Source organism: Coregonus lavaretus, assembly GCF_964263955.1.
Source record: "Coregonus lavaretus genome assembly, chromosome: 12".
Classification (NCBI taxonomy): Eukaryota; Metazoa; Chordata; class Actinopteri; order Salmoniformes; family Salmonidae; genus Coregonus; species Coregonus lavaretus.
The window spans coordinates 38,542,659-38,567,201 of NC_139999.1; the positions used below are offsets into that span (position 1 = coordinate 38,542,659).

At 42.5% G+C, this 24,543-nt stretch overlaps 2 protein-coding genes across 2 annotated transcripts in view; both read left to right on the plus strand.

Moving 5' to 3' along the window:
- Positions 1 to 13,829, plus strand: part of LOC311138189 (uncharacterized protein) — a 36,749-nt gene extending 22,920 nt beyond the window's left edge. Inside the window, exons 3-8 of the mRNA XM_084172858.1 lie at positions 8,101 to 8,216; positions 9,086 to 9,185; positions 9,370 to 9,526; positions 9,772 to 9,905; positions 10,256 to 10,422; positions 10,689 to 13,829. Coding sequence (XP_084028984.1) covers positions 8,101 to 8,216; positions 9,086 to 9,185; positions 9,370 to 9,526; positions 9,772 to 9,905; positions 10,256 to 10,422; positions 10,689 to 10,764 — 750 coding nt within the window. The 3' untranslated portion in view covers positions 10,765 to 13,829. The remainder of the gene's footprint in view (positions 1 to 8,100; positions 8,217 to 9,085; positions 9,186 to 9,369; positions 9,527 to 9,771; positions 9,906 to 10,255; positions 10,423 to 10,688) is intronic.
- Positions 13,830 to 15,978: 2,149 nt separating this feature from the next.
- LOC311137877 (beta-crystallin B3-like) lies at positions 15,979 to 21,742 on the plus strand. The gene is made up of 5 exons (XM_084172484.1): positions 15,979 to 16,234; positions 16,883 to 17,001; positions 20,351 to 20,483; positions 20,994 to 21,136; positions 21,303 to 21,742. The coding sequence occupies exons 1-5, from the start codon at positions 16,160 to 16,162 to the stop codon at positions 21,544 to 21,546; spliced, it is 714 nt and encodes a 237-aa protein (XP_084028610.1). The 5' UTR covers positions 15,979 to 16,159; the 3' UTR covers positions 21,547 to 21,742.
- Positions 21,743 to 24,543: the final 2,801 nt, after the last annotated feature.

Below are 24,543 nucleotides of genomic sequence, written 5' to 3' on the forward strand. Positions count from 1 at the left end.
ATGTAGTGTTTTTGCAGATTGTATAATACTGTAGTATTTACTGTAGTGTTTTTGTAGACTGTACTATACTGTAGTATTTACTGTTGTGATTTTTGCAGATTATACTGTAGTATTTACTATAGTATTTTTTAAAAATTATCTTTGACATAGAAGTGTGGGCTTTGTCCTTCAGGAAACCTACTGGAGAAATACTAAGAGCACATTTTCCATAACCTAGGTAGGACTGGGGTCTGAACGGATACAATATATGGTCTATACTTGGCATGTAGGTTTCTCAATTATGGGTGGCACAAATTGTGATATGGGGGAGGGGAATGAGCAGGGTATATGCACATTAAATACTGTAGTGTAATGTGTTACTGCGGACTGTAGTGTTTTTGTGGACATTACTGTTTTTTTTTGCGGATAATACTGTAGTATTAACTATAGTATACTGCAACTCGCTATAGTACTACACATGATCGAGGGATACTACAGTGTGTAGTATAGTATTCTACAGTATACTACAGTTTACTATAGAATTCTATAGTAAGTACTGTAGTATTCTATAGTAAACTGTAATATTTTTTCATGTGGGCTGAGAGAGCAAAGTGTCAAAGAGTCTGAGTGTTTGCTATCCAAACACAGGATGAGCAGCCAACCATGAGAGGCCCGTTCAGACTGACTGATTCACTGACTGACTGACAGATAGATGGGCAGTATGTAGTAGTGGAAGGCATGCTTGCATAACTTAATAATAGATTAGAATCCTCCTCCCACCCTACATCCATCAACACTGCTCAACAACCCCACTTCTCTCAAGACAGCAATTCATAAATACCATACATGGTACCACAAGCTAGCTCTTGCTCTCTGTCTCTCTCCCTCTGTCCCTTGTCACCCCTCCCCTTGCTGAGAGAGTGCCGCCTTCACTCTTGCTCTCTCTATCTCTCTACCTCTCTCGCACACACACACACACGCACAAACACACACAGTTAGAGAGGGAGGGCTCATCGACTGACAGGAAAGTTCCCCCTTTTCCTCTTCCCTCTTTCTCACACATACACAAACACTGTCTCCCTTTCTTCTCTCTCCACATAACTCTCTCTCTCTCTCTCTCTCTCTCTCTCTCTCTCTCTCTCTCTCTCTCTCTCTCTCTCTCTCGTCTCTCTCTCGTCTCTCTCTCTCCCTCCCCTAGCCTGAATAAGGTAGGCTTTTCACTCTGGCACCTGCCCTTACCTACAGCACAGAGAGAGGGCGAGAGGGAGGCGAGAGCAGAGCAGCACCTTGGCCCAGCCTCACCTTCCTGTGGGATTTTCCACCTTACTTCTTAACACAGAACCCAGCTTTGTTTGTTGTTCTCTGGGAACGTTGGGAACATTCACTCAGCTCTGTGGAGATCAAAGTCGAGAGTTAAGCTCATCTCACCTGGCTGTGCATGGATGGATAGCCGAAGTAGTCAAGATTCCCGTCGGATTTTCCCATTTGTTCCCATTTTCCGAAAAGAAATGGGAGGAAGGGTCTGAGAGAACCTGGGAGTTCAGGGGGTTTTAACTGCGGGAGAGACGGACAGGTTTGGTGTGTGTGTGTGTGAACAAGGTAACGTGTCAGAGCAAGAGAGAGAGAGAAAAATACTTAATAGACAAAGAACATAAGTGAGAGCTAAAGTAGTTCTACGTAGATGTAGAGTAGATATATGTAGTCCATTTTTAAGGCTGGCTGGGCATTGAACAAGAACAATACATACAATAAGGAAAATAGTCTATCAGCTGCAACAGGAGTAATAGATTGATAACTTAGTACGTTTTCACTTTCAGGCTGTTTCTTAGTGTTTGTCAGAGTCTAATTGTCACTGTGTGTGCTCAGATCCATTGTGGGGAGCCCTGTGGTGTCAGAGGAGGGTTTTGTTGTATTCTGAGCACACGGTTGGCCAGTTCAAATGATTGACAGGGCTAAAGAAGAACAGTTTCAGGAAGTGGGAGTGAGGCGTATACAGGAGGACATGGGGAGATAAGATGGATCCTGCCCCAGCAGCACACTAAGTCGGACTTTGATGAACTCAACCTGTACTGGTTCCTGTGGACTTTCCGTGAGGTGGACATTTTCTACTACCGCCATCTTTGACCTTTGGCACCAGGAAGTAAAACACTGCCAGGGGAGAGGGTTATCTCAACACCTCAAACCTTAATCCAATTATTTTTTAAGTATTGACGGTTGGATACCATGTTTCACTGGTTTCCATGGTGACCCGGTCAGCACGGTGACCTGTCAGCATCATCACGGTGGTAGCCAATAGCCATGCAGTACCTGGGTGGTAAACTGTCCTCCGCCCAGGTCCATGTCTCTGGCTGGGTGGGCAGCGTGCGTCGCTCCCTACAGGGGGCACTGGACTTAGTCTGGGGAGATGAGGAAGAGGTGGTGGTGGTGAAAGAAGAAGAGGAGGATGAGGGAGAAGGTGGGGGCGGGGGCAGGAGGTTCGAGAGGGCTGTGTCCCCTCTGCGTAGCTTTGCCTCCCGGAGCCGGAAATCCCTGAGGTTGTTCTCTGTCCGGAGTCGCCAGCGGATGACGCTACGTAGACGGGCAGCAGACACCAGCGCTGTAAGAGAACCTGTCTGAACAATGTCATTATCTGCTCTTTAACCAAACCCTTTTTAGAATGAACATGGACATACAAGTGATACTTAGCCAAACAGGTTATTTCCCTCCATAGTCCGTAGGGCCACTAATTACACTTCTTTCTCCACCTCTATCCCTCCAACACCTTTCTACCTATTGTTGCTTATTCCTATCCTTCTTCTCACCCTTCAGAAGCTTGTGTAGGCCTATGGCATATGCTGGTGTGTGTGCTGTTTATCAGTGTGCATACGGTTAGCATTTCCCTCTGTCAGGGGTGTGAACATGGGGACACAAGGCCTGAGGGATATAGATAAGGTCCATGGAAGCACGGCTGTGTGTGTGTGTTTGTTCCCTGCTATGAATTTACTCATGTGTCTGCTCATGCTAACCTCACTTTTAGCCAGTGTTGGGGAAGCTACTCTGAAGCAACCAATTACTTCACACTGGAAAAAGTTAAGCTACACTAAACCTACCCTTAAGAAAAATATAGTTTACTTAACTAAAGTTACTTTGAAAAAGTAGTTCACTACATCCAAACTACTTCATGATTATCATATCTAAATCTGAAATGTCATAGACTACAAATTGCAAGAACTGTTTACTCTGGAGTCAGATGTTAACAGAATGTGTAATTTAGCCTATTAAACTCAAAGGTCTGATGCCACAAAAGAAAGGAAATTCTTGCCTACTTCACCCATATTTTATTTTCTTTGTGCAAAAAAAGTTGTGTGTATTTCCAGTAGTTAACTACACAGCTACATGGCAAAAAACAAATTAACTACTGAAAACACTACCAATATTTGAATTTAGTTTAACTACCACCAAAACACTGCAAAATGTAGTTAAATTACTATACTGAACAAAAATATAAACGCAACATGCAACAATTTCTACGATTTTACAGAGTTACAGTTCATATAAGGAAATCAGTCAATTGAAATCAATTAATTAGGCCCTAATCTATGGATTTCACATGACTGGGCAGGGGCGCAGCCATGGGTGGGTGTGGGAGGGCATAGGCCCACCCACTTGGGAGACTGGCCCACCCAGTGTGGAGCAAGGCCCAGCCACAAAAGGGCTTTATTACAGACAGAAATACTCCTCAGTTTCATCAGCTGTACGGGTGGCTGGTCTCAGACGATCCCGCAGGTGAAGAAGCCAGATATGGAGGTCCTGGGCTGGTGTGGTTACACGTGGTCTGCGGTTGTGAGGCCGGTTGGACGTACTGCCAAATTCTGTAAAACGATATTGGAGGCGGCTTATGGTAGAGAAATTAACATTCAATTCTCTGGCAACAGCTCTGGTGGACCTTCCTGCAGTCAGCATGCCAGTTGCACGCTCCCTCAAAACTTGAGACATCTGTGACATTGTGTTGTGTGACAAAACTGTACATTTTAGAGTGGCCTTTTATTATCCCCAGCACAAGGTGCACCTGTGTAATGATCATGCTGTTTAATCAGCTTCTTGATATACCACACCTGTCAGGTGGATGGATTATGTTGGCAAAGGAGAAATGCTCTCTAACAGGGTTGTAAACAAATTTGTGCACAACATTTTAGAGAAATAAGCTTTTTGTGCCTATGGAAAATTTCGGGGATCTTTTATTTCAGCTCATGAAACATGGGACCAACACTTTACATGTTGCGTTTATATTTTTGTTCAGTATAGTTGATCTACATGTAGTTCTCTACTCCCCAACACTGCTTTAAGCTACACTCCTCAGCAAGGCCCATGTTTACGTGTCCCTGTATAGTCTTTTTATTCCTCTTTCACTGCAGAACACATTTAGCAGAACCACACGCCTGTATTTCATTGCTTCTATCTTTCTAATAGAGATGATGGTGGGGTTTGTACTGTAGACCTGCACAAAAGGTAGAACGTTTCAGGATGCAGCAATAATGACCTCCCATAACCACTAGTGTGTGAGATTCTGAATTGACGTGAGTGCATTTTTTAAATTCTGTGTTCTGTCTGAGAAGCGAGTGTGTCTGCTTGTGTATATTTTTATCAGGCCTGATACAAAAAAAATTCAATGCCAATACGTGCATGGGTATTTTGGTGTGTCTGTGTCTATGTAATTTATCGCTGCATGTTTTAGAGGTCATGCTAGCTAGCATTAGGTTGTTTTTCAGTCTGGATGGCTTTAAGCCCCCCAATACTATACTGTAAAGCACAGATGTTCAAATGAGGTGTGACTGCAGAGCACTAGCAGGAATCCTGCTCTGTCTTGACTTGTAACCCTCGCCCCACCCCCTCGCCCCACGCCCTCGCCCCACGCCCTCACCCCACCCCCACCCCCTCGCCCCACCCCCACGCCCACCCAATACACTCATGCTGTTTTGATCACCGCTAAAATAGTTTGGCTGTGTCATAACATCTCTCCCCAAGATGTTAACATTATTCCCACTGGGGCCTCCCATACGATAATATTTGCATATACTACTTTAAGTCGCTTTGAATAGGAGCGTCTGCTAAATGTATTATATTATTATTATTATTATAGAATGACTCCTTATTTTGTAGGAGAATGACTCCTTATTTTGAATGACTTACTGCAATCGATATACAATAGTTATAATATTATCACTGTACACGTGGATGACTTGCCCTTAATGTAAAAAGTGGCTTTTTTTAGAATCCATTTTCATACCACATTGTTAGGTCTACTCACTATAGCATATACAGTGAGGGAAAAAAGTATTGAGCCCCTGCTGATTTTGTACGTTTGCCCATTGACAAAGAAATGATCAGTCTATAATTTTAATGGTAGGTTTATTTGAACAGTGAGAGACAGAATAACAACAAAAAAATCCAGAAAAACAAGTCTAAAATTGTATACATTGATTTGCATTTTAATGAGGGAAATAAGTATTTGACCCCCTCTCAATCAGAAAGATTTCTGGCTCCCATGTGTCTTTTATACAGGTAACGGGCTGAGATTAGGAGCACACTCTTAAAGGGAGTGCTCCTAATCTCAGTTTGTTACCTGTATAAAAGACACCTGTCCACAGAAGCAATCAATCAATCAGATTCCAAACTCTCCACCATGGCCAAGACCAAAGAGCTCTCCAAGGATGTCAGGGACAAGATTGTAGACCTACACAAGGCTGGAATGGGCTACAAGACCATCGCCAAGCAGCTTGGTGAGAAGGTGACAACAGTTTGTGCGATTATTCGCAAATGGAAGAAACACAAAATAACTGTCAATCTCCCTCGGCCTGGGGCTCCATGCAAGATCTCACCTCGTGGAGTTGCAATGATCATGAGAACGGTGAGGAATTAGCCCAGAACTACACGGGAGGATCTTGTCAATGATCTCAAGGCAGCTGGGACCATAGTCACCAAGAAAACAATTGGTAACACACCACGCCGTGAAGGACTGAAATCCTGCAGCGCCCACAAGGTCCCCCTGCTCAAGAAAGCACATATACAGGCCCGTCTGAAGTTTGCCAATGAACATCTGAATGATTCAGAGGAGAACTGGGTGAAAGTGTTGTGGTCAGATGAAACCAAAATCGAGCTCTTTGGCATCAACTCAACTCGCTGTGTTTGGAGGAGGAGGAATGCTGCCTATGACCCCAAGAACACCATCCCCACCGTCAAACATGGAGGTGGAAACATTATGCTTTGGGGGTGTTTTTCTGCTAAGGGGACAGGACAACTTCACCGCATCAAAGGGACGATGGACGGGGCCATGTACCGTCATATCTTGGGTGAGAACCTCCTTCCCTCAGCCAGGGCATTGAAAATGGGTCGTGGATGGGTATTCCAGTATGACAATGACCCAAAACACACGGCCAAGGCAACAAAGGAGTGGCTCAAGAAGTAGCACATTAAGGTCCTGGAGTGACCTAGCCAGTCTCCAGACCTTAATCCCACAGAAAATCTGTGGAGGGAGCTGAAGGTTCGAGTTGCCAAACGTCAGCCTCGAACCTTAATGACTTGGAGAAGATCTGCAAAGAGGAGTGGGACAAAATCCCTCCTGAGATGTTTGCAAACCTGGTGGCCAACTACAAGAAACGTCTGAACTCTGTGATTGCCAACAAGGGTTTTGCCACCAAGTACTAAGTCATATTTTGCAGAGGGGTCAAATACTTATTTCCCTCATTAAAATGAAAATCAATTTATAAAATTTCTGACATGCGTTTTTCTGGATTTTTTGTTGTTATTCTGTCTCTCACTGTTCAAATAAATATATCATTACAATTATAGACTGATCATGTCTTTGTCAGTGAGCAAACGTACAAAATCAGCAGGGGATCAAATACGTTTTTCCCTCACTGTAGTACGAAGTTCCTAATTTCATTACCTATTAATGCCCACCTTATACATTGTAAGCTTTCTATGTAAACAGGTGGAGATTTGTGATTCTGCTAGGCTAGCAGCCTTCTGGACTGCTATACAGCTGCCAGTGCAACACCGGCAATTTAACTCAGCTACTGTACATATCAGATAGGGTTGTGAAGACACAGTCAAAGGTAGTGCACTATATAGGGAATAGGGTGTCATTTGAGACAGAGCCGAAGTAGACCCAGTCCTCCTGTCTGTCACTGTGCTTCCTCTATGAGGACATAGCCTGCTGTACTGTAGGCAAATCCCCTGATAGAGGTTTATTCATCTCCACAGTGACAAGGCCAGCCAGGCCAGAGTGACGCAGCACGATTGTGCAAATGAAGTCACACAGAGAAAAGAGCTCTCTCTCTCTCTGTCTGTGTGTGTGTGCGTGTAGCCTGACCCACCCAATCAAGGCAGTAAAGGAGTTATGAAGAAAGATGTTTACCAAATCAAAAACTGTTCCTCTCCCACTGTATTTACACCGGGTTGCTTTCAGTGGAGGCTGGTGGGAGGAGCTATAGGAGGACGGGCTCAATGTAAAGGCTGGAATGGAATGAATGGAACGGTATCAAACAAATCAAACATATGGAAACCACATGTTTGACTCCGTTCCATTAATTCCATTCCAGCCATTACAATGAGCCCATCCTCCTATAGCTCCTCCCACCAGCCTCCACTGGTTGGTTTTGTTGCTGGGTAACATAAAAACAACAGTAGATTGACATGTGCGCCTTGACAAACAGTAGAGTGAGGTGAAGTTCAAAGAATGTGTTTGTGTGTGACTATCAGTGTGTCTGTTTATGTGTGTGTGTGTGTGTGTGTGTGTGTGTGTGTGTATGCGTGTGTGAGGTGTTTATTGAGGACAGTGTACCCTCTGTGACCAGCTCATTAAAATATGAATGCTTGGCTGGTTGTTTGACCTCTTTCTTTTTCTGTTTTAGTGAACGCTCTTGGCTTCGCGTGCTCTCTTCACCACCGTTCTCTTGCATCTCCCTCTCCTAGTCGCCCCACATGTTTAGGGGAATGCTCCGTACATTAACATTATATAGGCCCTCTAGGCAAAAGTGTCAGCTGAGTATCGATATCCGTTCTGCTCCCTGCATAGTGTCCCTCTTCATGAAACTTACCTCAACTTTTGATAATTCTCTCTCTCTCTCTCTCTCTCATCAGGAGCAGTTGAAGTGCTGTGTGGGGCTGGGAGAGGGACATGACACAGAGGCTCTGATTGGTGGAGAGCCAGACAAGCAGTATGGGGGCTGTGACACTAGACTGTCTGAGGATAACAGGTGGGTACAGGAGAACCACAGTACAATACCCCTATAATACTGATAACTACACTATGGGTGCATGTCAATAATCTTAAGGATCCCACACACCAGTGAGTGTCAAATGTTTGCTTGCTTAGAGTACTTAGCACCTCTTAGCACAGAAGTCAATCACTTTTGTGTTCACACCACACAGACTTTGAAGCCATCAGCTTGGTTAAAATACTCCAAACCAGAAGGTGGCAGTAGTGTTGCATTCTTAAACTTAGTTTGGCAATGCTAGTCCCTGTGTATTTTGCTTTTTAGGTATCCAACATTAGCTAACTAGCTAGCTGTGCTAATGTTGCTATTGTTGTAGAAAGCCTTTGTTGATACTAGCCAGATGGCCACAGCTAGATAACTAGCTAGCAAGATGACAAATAACAATTTAATATACTCTCCATAATCCCATACTGCCAGTGCCAGCCCATAGCCATTTTTTTTGCTAGCTAGCTAATGTTAGCTAAACTGTTAGCATGTCATTCACTAGATAGCGTAAGATATTTTTCGTTCGTTTTTGTTGTCACTGCTGTCGGCTCCCCCACATGGAGGTTTGTGCACTCTGATTGGCTCAAAGTCAAGCTGTCGGCCACTGAGGAGCATTGCGATTCTACAAGTAGGTAGCCTACCAGGTCTGTACGCAGAAGATAGATATTTTGTTCTAGCAAGAGAAAGTGAAGGTAGTATACTTCTTCTGACCTCTGCTGGTTGATAAAACATATTGCAGGGGGGACACTTTGATTGGGTGAACCCACATTGGAGCAGTACCAGATTAAGTGGACAAAGGTTTTCCGTGTTTATACCCACATTTTAATTGTTGTGATCTGTTTTTTTATTCCCCACATCCTAAGTCCGCAGACGACAGTGGAACAGATCTCCCCTGTCACACCAGATGAGCCTAACAGTACATATCCACTAGAAGAAACAGAGGAGCCATTAGCCTTTCCTGATGTAAGTCTCTTGTGAAGGCCTATCTGGTACTTTTCACTATGCACGTACGCATTTGTAGGCTACGATATTTGACTTTGCTTGCCCCTGCGTGTGTGTGGGTGTACATCGTGGGTGTACATCGTGTGTGTGGGTGTACATTGTGTGTGTGGGTGTACATCATGTGTGTGGGTGTGTGCGTGCACAGATTTCTCCTCCTCTATTGGACACCAGTGCTCAGCGTGCAAGGGCAGAGCTGAGGAAGAGTCGGAGGACCCGCCCCCCTCGTGCTGTCCGTCAGAACCCTACCACAGCAACGCTTGAGGAAGACCGCGACCACGACTGGAGGTTCTGTGACTCCTCAGGTTAGTAGACAATTCCAAATCAACCCATAGCACTGACCTACCCCCATGCAGCTAGGCCTGAAGAGATCATAGCTACACCTTGCCCTCTGAAAGGCTAAGTGGAATTTGAGGTATATATTTCTTACACCAATCTCATCCTTTTAGATACACAAGTGGCTAGGAGGTAGGGGTTAAGGGTCATTGCAACCATCCCTCATTAAAGGTAATTCACACAAGACCAACCATCTGTTATACCCCTTTTGCAGATAAGGTGGACTCTCTGACAAGGGGAGATTGTGAGTCTGATGAGGAGCAGCCCAGAGGGAGGGAAGTATGTTCACCACCTTCCCAGCCCCAGAGAATACCCCTCTTTTCTGGAATGGACCCGTCCGCCCTCAAGGTACAGTATGTAGATGCTCTCAATGCATGTTACACCCTGAAAGACTGACTGAGGCGAAGGGTGCGTCCCAAATGGCAACCTATTTCCTATTTAGGGTTCATAGGACCATAGGGTTCTGGTCAAAAGTAGTGCACTATATAGGGAATAGGGTGCCCTTTGGGACGTAATCTTAGATTCAATCAAACCTGCACTGCTGGACATACTGCATGACAAAGTTCCACACCATAAAAAGTACATCTTGGGTGATAAATAAGTGATTGTTTACTGCAGGATTTGTCTTAGTGCAGGTAACCCCTTACTATCAAAACGTTTAGAACGTGACTCGTTCTTACCTTCACTGCCTCTCCTAGGCCCAGTTAAAGAAGCGAAGAGGGGGAGGAGGTAAAGGAGAAGACAAAGAAGGTCCGACAGACACACTTGCCCCGTCCCCCTCTCAGCTCTTCCGCTCTCCCGGTTGTTCCTCCTTCCTCCCCGGCGCGTCACAGGTGCTGCCCCTTGTAGGGAACAAAGATGGAGGGTAAGTTTAGTCCAACATGCTGCTCTTATCTTACTAGCATAAAACCACATTTTCAGCATTTTCAGTTGTTTTAGTAGTTTTAAAATGTTATTCAACATGAATCAACAAAATGTGATGAATGAGAAGAAAAAAATCAAGATAACAACTAGCAATGCAAATGACTGAAATAGTTAGCTGGGTACATTCGTTAGCTATTAGCTACAACATTTTGCTACAATAGTCAGCTACAAGGCAAACATTTTGATCTATGTTTATGTGACCCTCAGGGGGGACTCATCTCCTTCATGGCTGCAAGAACTCAAGTCTAAGAAGCGCTTGAGTCAATACAACAGTGAGGACTAGCTGAGTGGATGGACCCCAATTTACACCAGCTATTACAATCAAAATACATACCTGATCACTATCCCCTTCCATACACACCTTAAAGTGTTAATTAACTCCAAATAAAGCCTATAATTTGTTAAAAGTTTGCAGTTTGACAATGTCAGACACACTTTGATTTTGGAGTGAACTATCACTTTAAAATATGCCCTGTATCTGTGTCATGTAAATTAGCTTTTATTCCTGTTTACCTCTAGGAGATACCACCCAGCTAGCACATTTGGAACTTGTAGGAACGTACGTTTTTGGTTTCCCATTGGTTCTGGGAATGAAGCCATAAGTATCTTGACCGATAAAACGGAAAGGTCTGAGAACGGAAGTGAAAACGTGGTCTGTTCTGGGAACTTACATTTTTAGGTTGCAGGGAGATTCTGAGAACGTTTTACTATGGTTCCCTGAAAGCTTTCCTGGGAGGTTTTATTAACGTTCTGAGAACGGAAATGATAGGTTATTTAAAGGTAATTAAATAACATTCAGAGAAAGTGTTTCAATATGACTTTTAATAACACTGATAGCTTAGTTTGAACTCCAAGCACATATAGGACACATGAAATGCATTTACTTTGGCATTAATCATGCAAACACATTTCTTTTTTATTGTGGCATGGCGTCAGTGAGAGTTGAACCTATGATCTTCTGTTTTCTATCCATGGATTTAGTCCAATGTGCCACTAGAATGGAGCTAGCGTGCCATGTTTGTTTTTTACTCATACAAAGCTGTTTATTTTCATCTATTCAAATAGACCCCATTTCAAAGGAAACAAGCACTAATTAGATCTGGTATGGCCAATTAGTGGGCGCAGCCAACACACTTAACAAGATAGAGGATCGAGAGAGTTTTGTTGATGCTGAGAACGGAATGTTTGTTTTTTAACATTCTTAGAACATTCTCTGAACGTTACTAAAGTTTTTGTGTTTTTTATGGGAAATGTTTTTAACATTCTCTGAACAGTTTGAGAACATGACTTTAACTAGAACCTGTAGGAAACGTTATGCTGAAGTACCAAAATTCCCACAGAAGAATGTTGTTTTTTAATGTTCTCTGAACTATTTGAGAACATTCTCAATGTCAAACCAGTTGGAGAACATTCTTAGAACATTAACAAAATTGAAATGAAATGTAACCATGTTTGAACTTTTAGGAAACGTTCTGTTAAAGTAACAAAATTCCAAGAAAATAACGTTTTTTTGTGAAGTTCCTTAAATGTGCTGAGAATGTTCCAAAGCCAAGCAACTATCCTGCACCATTCCCAGAAAGTTGTGGGAAGGATGTATGCAAAATAACCATAGGACAACCATGCTTTCACCAAGCTCTAAGAAGCATATGGTTCTCAGAACATTATGTGCTAGCTGGGCATTGACTTGGAGATCATCCAACTGATGCTGCTGTTGTTGCTGACAAACACCACTGTGACAAACACAGCTGTGAGCTGGACTCCCTCCAATCATGTGCCTTTCCAGAAACTCACTTTTTTTTATGGACAAACTATGCAAGACAATGGAGAAGCATTGGATACTTTCCTTCCCTGCGTTGTGACCATCTCTTCGACTTTTCTATTCGTCAAAGGAACTATGAGCATGTAGACTATTTGCAACACACAAACACACACACACACACACACACACACACAGAATATTTGCAACATTTGGACAAGTGCCTCTCATCCCAGGCCACTGTATGTTCTAGACTGTATCTTTCCATCCATCCAAATTTGCGTGCTAGATTCTGTGTGGGAGCTTGACGTAATTACCATACGTGTTTAGGTCATGCACACAGATATCCACAATGCCACAATGTTCACATGCATACTTGAATTGTACATATTTTGGCACCTAGCCATGGAACTTTCCTTCTTTCTCAATTGATCTCTTGTTTTGAACTAACCCGTCCGTTTCTTTTCTCTGTTATGTTATGCACTCACTTGCTGCTCTGATGAGCTGCTCTTGATAAAAGCATCTGGTAGATACATCGAAATTATCTCTACTCTGTCCAAACGAGAAAAGGAGAGGAATATCTCTGTCTGCACACTTGTTATGGTTTGATAAGAGACAATGTTTCAACCCCTGTGTACAGTAGGTCCTTCATCTGATCTCAGCCAATAACAAACCAATACACATGTGCATACTCTGCCTGCCAGGATGCCCAAATCCTGCAAAAGTGCCATAAAGCACATTAAGAGTGATACATTTACAGGTGCCCTATAAATTAATTGTGTACTATACCATTCCCCGTCCATAGGTGCAGACTGACATTGACAGAATTATGTCTATCAAGTAAAAAGTACTAATTTTACACATTTAGATTCATGTATATTTGGGCAAGGGCCTATTGTAATTGCATTAATAATAAACATGTTTATCTGATATGTCTGAATGTATTGCTGTCAGCAAAGGATAAGATCTTGTTTCTTCTGAGTGTTGATCAGCTGATATTGCTCAATGCTGCAGATCAGTAAAGGCTTTGCTTTTTACCTTAAGATCAGTAACCCTGTCTCCTGATAAATCTGTATTTCTGTCAGTTAAGGAGTATTTTATATCAGCGGTTTTTGAAAGGGTGCAAATTTCCATAACATTTTCAATGGAATCTTTGTGTTTGATTCTTTAATATTATCTTCATAATATGAAAGAATCAAACACATATCTTCATCTTCATCTTCATCTTCACTGGAATAATAGAAAACACAAAAAATGCACACAGTCAGAAATGCAAATACTGTAGGCCTATATACAGTAAGAAACATATTTTGAATGGCACCATAGAATGTTTTTGACACCTACACCTACTTTTCTACATTGACTGTGTGAAGAGTGGGTAACGCTTTACTTGACACCCAGTGTCAGAACACGTTATGATATGGCCATAACCATGTCATAGCAGCTGACATAACTTGTCATAACCTGTCACAATATGGTCATAACACTGTCATGACCCATATATATATGTCACAACAGGTGTAAATATATATATATTTACACCTGTTGTGACATACAGTATATTGTGTTATTTTTGGCTTGTTATGATACCTACCTACATAAGAGTGCAAAACCCACATTTATTCCAAAAAAATGTTCCCTGCCAAGAGGTTTTCTTTCGTTTTAAAGTTTGTTTCTTAAATGCTTTGTTGTTGTTGTAATTAATTCTTTACATTCATGTTTTTTTTCATCATATTTTAAATAACGTTATGACTCTGTCATGAAGAATTGTGACCATCTTGTGTCACTTTACTTGGACTAAGAAAATACACTTTATGACACTGTCAAGACGCATTATGACCATCCTGTGTCACTTTACTTGGACTAAGAAAATAAACTTTATGAAACTGTCAAGAAGCATTATGACCATCATGATCATATAAGCCAAATAGGCCTATCACATACATGCCCTTATATCAGTCATTAGTCAAAAAGGGGGTGTCTTGTCCTGCTCCTTCCTGAAATCTGCTCCTGCATTCATCCCAGTTATCAGCAACAGAGCATTGGGGTAGGTGCATGTCTGATATCAATGTGTGCGCAATTACAACGATAATTTAATATGGTCTATACGTTTGTTTATATATATATATATATATATATATATATATATATATATATATATATATAACATAAACATACTGTTGACACGCAGGCTAATGAAATGTTTTGACACTCTTATGTAGGTGTCATAACCAGCCATAAAATAATGCAATATATGTCACAACAGGTCTAAACATATTATAACAGGTTATGACAAGTTATGTCAGCTGTTATGACATGGTTATGACCGTATCATAATGTGTCATGACACTAGGTGTCAAGTAAAGTGTTACCGAAAAGTGTGTGATAGGAGTATGTTGGTTGCATACACCAGTTGTCAATAAACAATATGAAGGCCTTCTCCAGATTCCCCCTGGAAAGTGTGCTTGTGAAAATGTCCAGTGCATCAAGGGAGGCTTGTAAGAATATTTGCATGTTGTTTGCATGGCAACGACAGATGTTTGACTGGGATCCTACTAATATAGTACTAACACCTGGTGCATAGGACAGGGTCGTGTTAAAAGAGTAGCTAAACAGAAAGAGGTGAATAGAGGGATGCAGAAAGGGCTGAAAGTAAAAGAGGAGTGATGAAAAATAAGTAATAAAATACCAGAGGGAAGAGTGAAGGTAGGAGAAGATGAAGGAGAGTAAATAGAAAGCAACAATGGAAAGAAGAAAGTGCGGGGCAGTGGACAGGCAGAAGGATGGAAAGCTGGACAGACAGATGGGCAGTTGGGTGTGGCTGGTAGTGCTGAGTGGAGTTGATCTCTCTCAATCCTCTTGGCTCGCTGTCTGTGTGTGCCCACCATCGGGCCACTGGCAGGTTGGCAGCGTGAGCGTGGTCAGCCCGGGTGGCAGCGGGTGCCAATATGCCCCGGCCGAGGGCACACAACCCTATTGAGAGGCAATGTGATGGACACAATGCGAGCGACAGACTTGCTGCATCAACAGCATCACCCGCCCATGTTTTTTTGCTGCAGTATGCCATTTATAAACCATAAATACCCCCACCGGCACCTAGTGCCTGCTCGCCAGGCCTCCACACTCATACAGAGACAGAAAGAGGGAGAGAAAAGGAAAAAAGAAAGAACAAGGAAAAACGGAGAGAGTGTGGCTCGTACGTGGTGCATTGAAGCACAAGCCATCCAGGTAAAAACAGACAGATCCCTCTCTTTCCTTGGCGCTCTGTCTGTCTGTCTGTCTTGTGCTGCAACTCTTGCTGTTTTCAATTATCCCCATTTATCGCTCTCCATAACCCTGTATGCACTGTTATTTTACCTGGAACTGAATATGTATCAATGTGTCAAATGCAAAAGTCCATTTGTGGAATAAGAATATGTAAGATTATATATATTTTTTCAATATGTGAATGTTTCAGTTGGGAGTATTTGTGCAGGCAAAAACTATTTGATGACACTTGAAAAGCATTGAATTTGAGGAAAAGCCAAACGTGGCACTGGACAACGCCAGAGGCTTCCGGTTCTTATGCATTTATGAACAATTTTCTATTGGGGTTTTTTGGCCCCTGGCTCACTACTGAGATTACGTTTCAACCCACTGAGATTACGGTTTGGGCACCCCTGCTCTCAAGGGTGTAGCTCAAGACTGGATCGTCATTGGCCAGACCTCAAGGGAGGGAGGGTGCTATGCTGCCATTGTGCTGAGCGACTGTGTTTTGGGAATGTTTTGGAATGTAAAGGGTCGCACAATAATGTAATGGGTAAAAACCAACATTTTGGCAAACAGTGCCTTTTTCTCCACCATGAAGTTACTATTCCGTTAGTCAGCGCCTCTCAAACATGTTTGGAGGTTTGTCAACTTTTCTTTGGAATGCAGAGGGAAAATGTCGGAGCAGCAGGGTGCACCGGAGCAGCTAGCAGCTGGAAAGAGCCAAGGAGGGGCAGGAGCCACCTACAAGGTGCGTGTAGGGTGAAGTTGCCTCTAGATGCTGATCTTGGGTCAGTTTTGCATTTTCCCCACTAGGACTGGGGAGGGAAAGCTGATCTTAGTTCTGTACCTACACTCTTAGAAAAAAAGGGTTCTTCGTTTGTCCCCATGGGAACCTTTTTTGGTTCCAGATAGAACCCTTTGGTGGTGAAAAAGCTTATTCTTAGAACCTTTTAGTGGTGAAAGGGTTCCACGTAGAACCTTGTATTAGTAAAAGGGTTCCACATGGAACCAAAAATTGTTATATTCAGAGGGTTCTCCTATGGGGACAATTGAAGAACCCATTATGGTTCTAGGAGGGCACCTTCTTTTCTAAGAGTATAGGGAAAAATTCACCCTGGAGCTACAAGGTGCCCGACATCTGTTGGACCTTCTTTTAATCTTATTATATCCTAGCCTAAGATTCACTTGGTCCAACTTTTTATGAAGTGTCACTGATACTACCAATATGTATTTACAATGACATAAGCAAGTAAAGCATAATAACACTGCAGTATAGTATAACACATTGTTAAATTACAACTGTGCAACCTGCATAACTTTGTGCTAATGTTAATGTTGTTGTTTAGCCTATTTTATACTAATGTAATTACTTACCACTTCCTGGCTTATCTTGTAGGTGGTGGTGTTTGAGTTTGAGAACTTCTGTGGGAAGAAAGTGGAGCTGTCTGCAGAGTGTAAGAATGTGATCGAGAAGGGATGTGAGAAGGTGGGATCTGTCATCGTGGAATCAGGACCGTAAGTGTGACCAATGTTGATTTTCTACATTTTCCATGATGCCTCATTCTTGCCCACTTCCTCTTTACCTGTCTCTCCAATACTCTCCAACAATGCCCTTATTAAAACATTTATAAATCCAACTTCAGTCTTTAGACAATTCAATTACATTCTTATTCACCTGTGTATACATTTTGATGTGTAGTAATTTTAAGGTTAAAGTCTGTGAATTCTTTGAAAGAACTCATCCACCTGGTCAATTCATGTCAGCATGACAAAACATTGAGGTTAGGGGAATTTGTGTTTTTCAGTTGAAAGTAAAAATATATATTGGTATGTTCTTTGTAAATGTTTGAATTATGTTAGTAGCCATTAACAATTATGTTTGTTGAAAAGAGGAAAGGGAACGCAATATTTCAAACCAATTTCTGAGTTCCTAGGCCAAGCCATGTGGTAACTAGCATCTTCATTAGCATTGGGGGGTGGTTGGGGATGGTTGTCACATGGAATGTGTGGTTGGTTGTCACTATCAACATTGTGTGGCAGACCAGGGGGTTTGGTCAAGACGTTTACACAGATCAGACACGGACAGAATTGTATTAGCTCGGTTTTAAGGGTGTTTATTTAAATATTAAACAAAGAGAAAATAATAGGTATCCTCCAGGATCTTCTAGGCTCCGGGGTCTTGCTGTATCCTGTGGGGAACAAAACAACGCTCCCGCCTTTATCTCTGGTACTGCGCACGACTATACGGAAGTAACCTCTCTTCCCCACTCCCATGTGCTGCCCTTCTGGCAGCTTTATGGGACTCGTCCTGCTGGTGAGCAATCAGCCCCTTGATTACTCACCAACCTCAATCAGCCCCAATTAGTCCTGGCGGAGAGCCCGTCGAGACCTGGCACGTCCAGCAGAGGGAGACATCGCCGCATGATGTAGACTCTGTCTGTCACCAGGCCTCGACGATTCTACCCCTGGTGGCTAACCTTCGGTATGCCACAGTTGCCACTGCCAATATACAATACATCCCAAGCTCTTTTGTGCTATAAAGAGCGCTCTTTGTTGCCTCTCTCTCACACACACCCGTTTTCTGTCACACACATACACAGACACACATGCGTGTGCAAACACGGATACACACACAAATGTACTCAAAATGTAATATCCCACTGGGCACAAACTGGTTAAATCAACGTTGTTTCAATGTAATTTGTCAAGGTATTGTGACGTGGAATCTATGTGGAAAATACATTGGATTTGAAAAAAGTCATCAACGTAAACCTTTGTTTTGAGGATGAAATTTCAACCCCAGGATTATGTCATCATGGTAACCAATTTTCAACATTGACAAACCTTGTATAAAATATGTTGAATTTGTACCTTTGAAACAACGCCAGATCTTCAATGTAATATCCACTAAAAGAAAAAAGCAATAGGCTGGGCAGCACCACCTACTGGAGAGTTTATCTATCTACAGCTACCCTTTTGGTTTTCCATACAGGCCCAGCCATGCTCATCTTTGAGATTTGTCACCGTCTGTTACCAGTGTGCTATTGTGAGAATGATTGTTGAGAAATCTCCACTTAATAGATTGACTGTTGCAATCAAAGTCATTACAAAGGGTAGATTTAACAGAGCAAATGAAATGTAACCATACTTTATCAATCATATATCATCAATGATGCTATTTAGGCCTATATAGCATTTGGGAAGTCATCAACAGCTATTGTTTAAATTCAACCCAGGATACAACTAAAAGTAGACAATACAAATAGGCCTAGGGTTTCAAGCTTTGCTTGATTTAAAATGGAATCTACGAGTTAGTAAAACAATATGTTGGATTCACATCTCCATCTCAACCAAAAATCTAAGTGAAAGAATATGACTAAATCATTTAAAGTGCATTTAAAGTTTGATTTGATTTAGTCCTGTTAATTCACTTAGATTTTTGGTTGAAATGGAGACGTGAATCTACCATATCAATTATGAATTTGTAGACAAAGTGGAATTAAAGCCAGACGGAACTATCCAAGGATACATCTCCTTCAAATGTTGATATTTGGTTGTGTTGACAACCATACACAATTCAAGATCACTTTTGCAATACAGTAAATAGCCTATTAACTTGCCTACCAGTTAACAAATGATATGTTGGATTCAGGTCTCCACCTCAACCAAAAATACAAGTTAAATAATAGGATTAAGCCAGTGGCTCAGATGGAACTATCCAAGCAGTAGATAAATCTCCTTTAAATGTTGATATTTGATTGCATTGTCAACCAAACACAATTCAATATTATTTTGTAATACGGTAAAAAGCCTAAAGTTAAGACTATTTTACAAACTAATGTAACAGTATTTATTCTACTTTAAAATGAATAACACATCCCTGGCCACACTGAGGTTCCTGTAACAATAAATGTCTTATGTAATTATAGAACGCGTGTATGTTCAAGATAGCATGGAAATGTCGCAGGTCTGTGGAAATCTTCACAATAATCTATAATAATCTGTGCAGAATCTCAAACGGCATTGACCACTTGCACCATGTACTTAAATAATCTCAATGCAATCCAGGTAATTTGGTTGTGTTAGTAGATGAAGCACAGTGATAACACATAAAGTTGTTGTATAAATAAATAAAATATCTAACATTGTCTTCCCATTTGAACTTTGTTTTAGAAGGTTGAAAGCGTAGTGATATCACATTTAGGTGACAACTAAACCTAAAATCAGACATTGATTTCCCATTGGAATTTGGTTGTGCTTTTAGATGGTTGAAAGCATAGTGGTAACACATTGGGAATTCAACAAACTTTCAACTGTTTTTTGAGTGGGTGAAAAAAAGTTGTAATCACATTGATCAACGTATCAACCAAATATTACCCAATTCTCCATGTTGAAATGACGTGCTGTGCCCAGTGGGATGTTATTCTCAAGGCATAAAATGCTGAATTTTGTTAGGAATATTGTTCGATCAAAGAAAGGCTTGGCTATTTCTAAGACTGTTGGCTATATTGCTTCATTTCCTGTTACAAAAGGAATAAGTTACTAGCAAACATTGTGACAACCAACTACATACTGTGTGACAACCAACCCTGTGATGGGGCTTGTTGTCACAAGTGGACAGAGTGTGTTTGATGGCTTATAACTCCATGTCGTAATAAGATAATGATTTAAAAAAAGGTCCCGTTTCAACCCAAGACCTTGGTCTTTCTCCTAATATTGAAAAGAGTCTTGTAAGATATACTGCTGCTGAGAAAAACACACAAGAGTAAAAAGTGTGACAACCAACCCCGGTCCCCCCTACTATCTCACAGCTGGTGTTTATGTACAACAAATTGGTAAAGTGCAATTACCTTTGTGTTCTCAGCTGGGTGGCATTTGAGCGCCAGGCATTTGGCGGGGAGCAGTTTGTGCTGGAGAAGGGCGAGTATCCTCGTTGGAGCACCTGGACCAACAGCCAGACTAACAACTACCTGCTGTCCCTCAGGCCACTCAGAGTGGTCAGTATATCCCTCTAACTATAATTAGAATCATAATCACCTTTATTAACTGAGTATATTTACATGTACAAGGAATCTGACCTGGTGCAATGGTGCTGACAACCCCTTACACTAAACAGAATACACAGAGAATATAGACAAAATATTTTACACTTAATCTACGTACAGTATATAAGGATGTAGCCTACTGACCATAGCAACCCACAGTGGACAGGCATCCAACTGTCATGTCAATGAGATAAGACTAACCTGTCAAGCTAAAGGGCGAATCCCTTTTCTGTTTCCTAAATTAACAGAATTCTACATAAGAAACCTATTTGTACCAAATGATTTGTGCTCCCAAGCCAACAAAAGTATTTGATTATTATTTAGTTATTTTAAACTGCACTTTTCTAAGTAGGGTTACCAGCCCTGGAGTAATAGCTACCTTCCTTAAAAGTAAACACCAAGTAAATAGCAGACATGAAAACAAAGTGTAACCACCACCCATTCTGACTTGTTCCTGCCCAGGACAGTGCGGATCACAAACTCCACCTGTTCGAGAACCCAGGCTTCGCCGGGAGGAAGATGGAGATTGTGGACGACGACATCCCCAGCCTGTGGGTCCATGGCTTTCAGGACCGCGTGGCCAGCATCAAGGCTATGAACGGAGCGTAAGTTCAACACCTTTACACATCATTGAGATCAGGCATACAGTATCTGTCTACAGCTAGGTTACTGCAAGGTTATCTCTCATGCAAGTATGGTTCTGAAGTTCCACCACTTCTGTTCCATAAATGTCATTATAACTGTATGTCCCTCTTCCCCTGTCCTCCCTAGGTGGGTGGGCTACATGTTCCCAGGCTACAGGGGCCACCAGTACATCTTTGAGCATGGAGACTACAAGCACTGGAACGACTGGGGAGCATCGGCGCCTCAGATCCAGTCCGTCCGACGCGTGCGTGACATGCAGTGGCACAAGAGAGGCTGCTTCATCGCCCCCACCCCCACCCCCACTCCCACTCCCGCCCCCAACCCCACACCCCCACCCCCTGCCCCCCCTGCCGCCGCTGGCACTAGCTGAAAGAGAGTGGCTGTGACCCCAGGCCCCCTAAGAAGCCAACTCCGGGCCTCCCATCCATCCAGGGCTCCACCGAGTCTCACCTCCTCGTCACAGAGGGCCACCAAGAAACGACGAACTCGGAAGTGAAGTGACCATCATTGACTTACCTATGTGTCTGGGGTGAAAATAATAAAGGCTTTGACCCTGATTTAGTTTGACCCAACTGGATGTTTTTGTCAGGCCCTCTTACGGAGTTGCTATGAAAACTTATCTGAGATTGTTAGAATAACATTATTTAGTGTGCCAACATCCTACAATAGCAGAAATTATATTTGGTTGGAAGTGCTAGTATACATCTCCTTCTATAGAATGGTTGTAGGGTAAAACACTGACCAGTAGATGGAAACATGGAACCAGAAGACATCAACTTGCATGGGAAGTTGAGTCGAGTGTCTAGGAGACGTCCAAGACTAAATAAAACATTCATGTTTATTATCACCATAAAAATGATGCACTTTCACCCAACAAAGTTAATGTAGACTATGGGACATTCCATTGAAATGTTGCATGCACGCACACACACACACACACACACACACACACACACACACACACACACACACACACACACACACACACACACACACACACACACACACACACACACACACACACACACACACACACACACACACACACACACACACACACACACACACACACACACACAGATCCAGTCAACAGGTACAGTACACCTTGTAGTTTTCTGTCGATTTGAGATGTGAGTAAGCACTAATGTCTTCAGAGTGTATTGGAACATGAGTCATGACATAACGCACACATTTGTTTTATTAGAATCATCAACACTTAAAAAATATATAGATTATTAATTTGTCATGCAGACTGGTGGTGATTGACTCAGATCATTTACAAAACCCCAAATATTAAATTAGTAACTAACAAGGCAACAGTAAACATGTTGGCCCCCACGAATGATGCAGTGCCCCCCCTGGGCTAATCAGTGTAATTTTGTAAATGAAGGATCTCTATGCCAACACGCATCATTCACCCAAGTTTCGTCAAAATCGGGCCAGTGCTATCTGAGATATAGCGTGGGTTAGCTAGACTCATATCCCTGAGCAAGTGTGCCAAATTTCATCACTGAGTCAAACAGATCAAGAGCTATAAACATGTGCCCGTTATAGCACCACCGTGTGGTCGATATGACAGTGTTTGCAACTTGTGTACCAAATTTTGTTACAATAAGAATATCCTGACTGATTTATAGCGATTTGTGCCAGACCACACCCACATTAATGTTTATCGGTCAATAGCAGCCATGTTGTTTTAGGTACTAGTCTGAAAAATATTGCATTTGGAGACCTTTGTCCATAGATGCCACATATCAAGTTTTGTGCAGATCGGTCATTTGGTGCCAGAAGAGTAGCGTTAAGTGTTTATAACAAAAAATTCTAAATGGCGGACCTTATGGGTCCCTGAGGCAAATGTGTTCCTTGTGAGGAGAGGGACCTATGCACCAAATTTCATGACTTTAGGTCAAACGGGGTGAGGGGTGTGACCTTCCAAAGTTTTCATTTTCAATCTTGTGTTATAGCGCCACCATCTGGCCAATCAGTGTAATTGTGTAAATGCCGGATCTCTATGGCAAAACGCATAATTCACCAAAGTCGGGTCAGTGCTTACAGATATCGTGTGTGACTAACGTACGTAGACAGATCCACAGTCCCCTCCCCGATTTCATTGTGGGGGACAATTCACTTTTTAACGTACATGTATTCTAATGACTTTCCGACATTGTGCAGAATAAGCAGCAACGGTCTATTGCTGCATTCATAACCAACTTGAACGCCCCTCCAACTGGTAATTACAAGTGGGAAACTCATCTATTTACATTTTAGTCATTTAGCAGACGCTCTTATCCAGAGCGACTTACAGTTAGCACATACATTATTTTATCGAACCCACAACCCTGGCGTTGCAAACGCCATGCTCTACCAACTGAGCTACATCCCCTGCCGGCCATTCCCTCCCCTACCCTGGACGACGCTGGGCCAATTGTGCGCCGCCCCATGGGTCTCCCGGTCGCGGCCGGCTACGACAGAGCCTTGATTCGAACCAGGATCTCTAGTGGCACAGCTAGCACTGCGATGCAGTGCCTTAGACCACTGCGCCACTCGGGAGACTAAGCATCCCTGAGCTCCTATTTCTCCCACATGCTGACCTCTGACGTCACCTACTAAGGAAATGACCTCAATAACAGCATTTTCAGCAGTTAAATGCAGCAACAAAATATTATTTATAAAATGCAAACTATTAATATTGTTTTTGAACACTATAATTTGTTTAAAAGAATGATATCTGTACTTTTAGTTATGGATGACGCTGGCCATTAGCCAAACTGCGTTTCTCAACAAGTCCAAGCACGTGAATGCATCCAACTGGTATTTATGAGTTCACAACTAGTAATTACCACCTTCCTACTTCGTTATGAAAGCAGCATATGCCACAGAATCTGGCAAGGCTTTTTCAGGTAACTTGCACCTTCCCACCTTCCACAGCAGACACTGCCAGTACTCAATTATAGCTGATACTGTGGGTCTCTCTACTCTGGAGCACTCTCTGTCTCTCTCCCTCTGTCCCTTGTCACCCCTCCCCTTGCTGAGAGAGTGCCGCCTTCACTCTTGCTCTCTCTATCTCTCTTCCTCTCTCGCACACACACACACACGCACAAACACACACAGCTAGAGAGGGAGGGCTCATCGACTGACAGGAAAGTTCCCCCTTTTCCTCTTCCCCTTTTCTCTTTCTCACACAAACACTGTCTCCCTTTCTTCTCTCTCCACATATCTCTCTCTCTCTCTCTCTCTCTCTCTCTCTCTCTCTCTCTCTCTCTCTCTCTCTCTCTCTCTCTCTCTCTCTCTCTCTCTCTCTCTCTCTCTCTCTCTCTCTCTCTCTCTCTCTCTCTCTCTCTCTCTCTCTCTCTCTCTCTCTCTCTCT

Coding starts and splice junctions, on each gene's coding strand:
- LOC311137877 (XM_084172484.1), top strand. CDS start 16,160: ATGTCGGAGCAGCAGGGTGCACCGGAGCAGCTAGCAGCTGGAAAGAGC. Junction 17,002..20,350: donor GTCATCGTGGAATCAGGACC/GTAAGTGTGACC, acceptor TTGTGTTCTCAG/CTGGGTGGCATTTGAGCGCC. Junction 21,137..21,302: donor ATCAAGGCTATGAACGGAGC/GTAAGTTCAACA, acceptor TGTCCTCCCTAG/GTGGGTGGGCTACATGTTCC.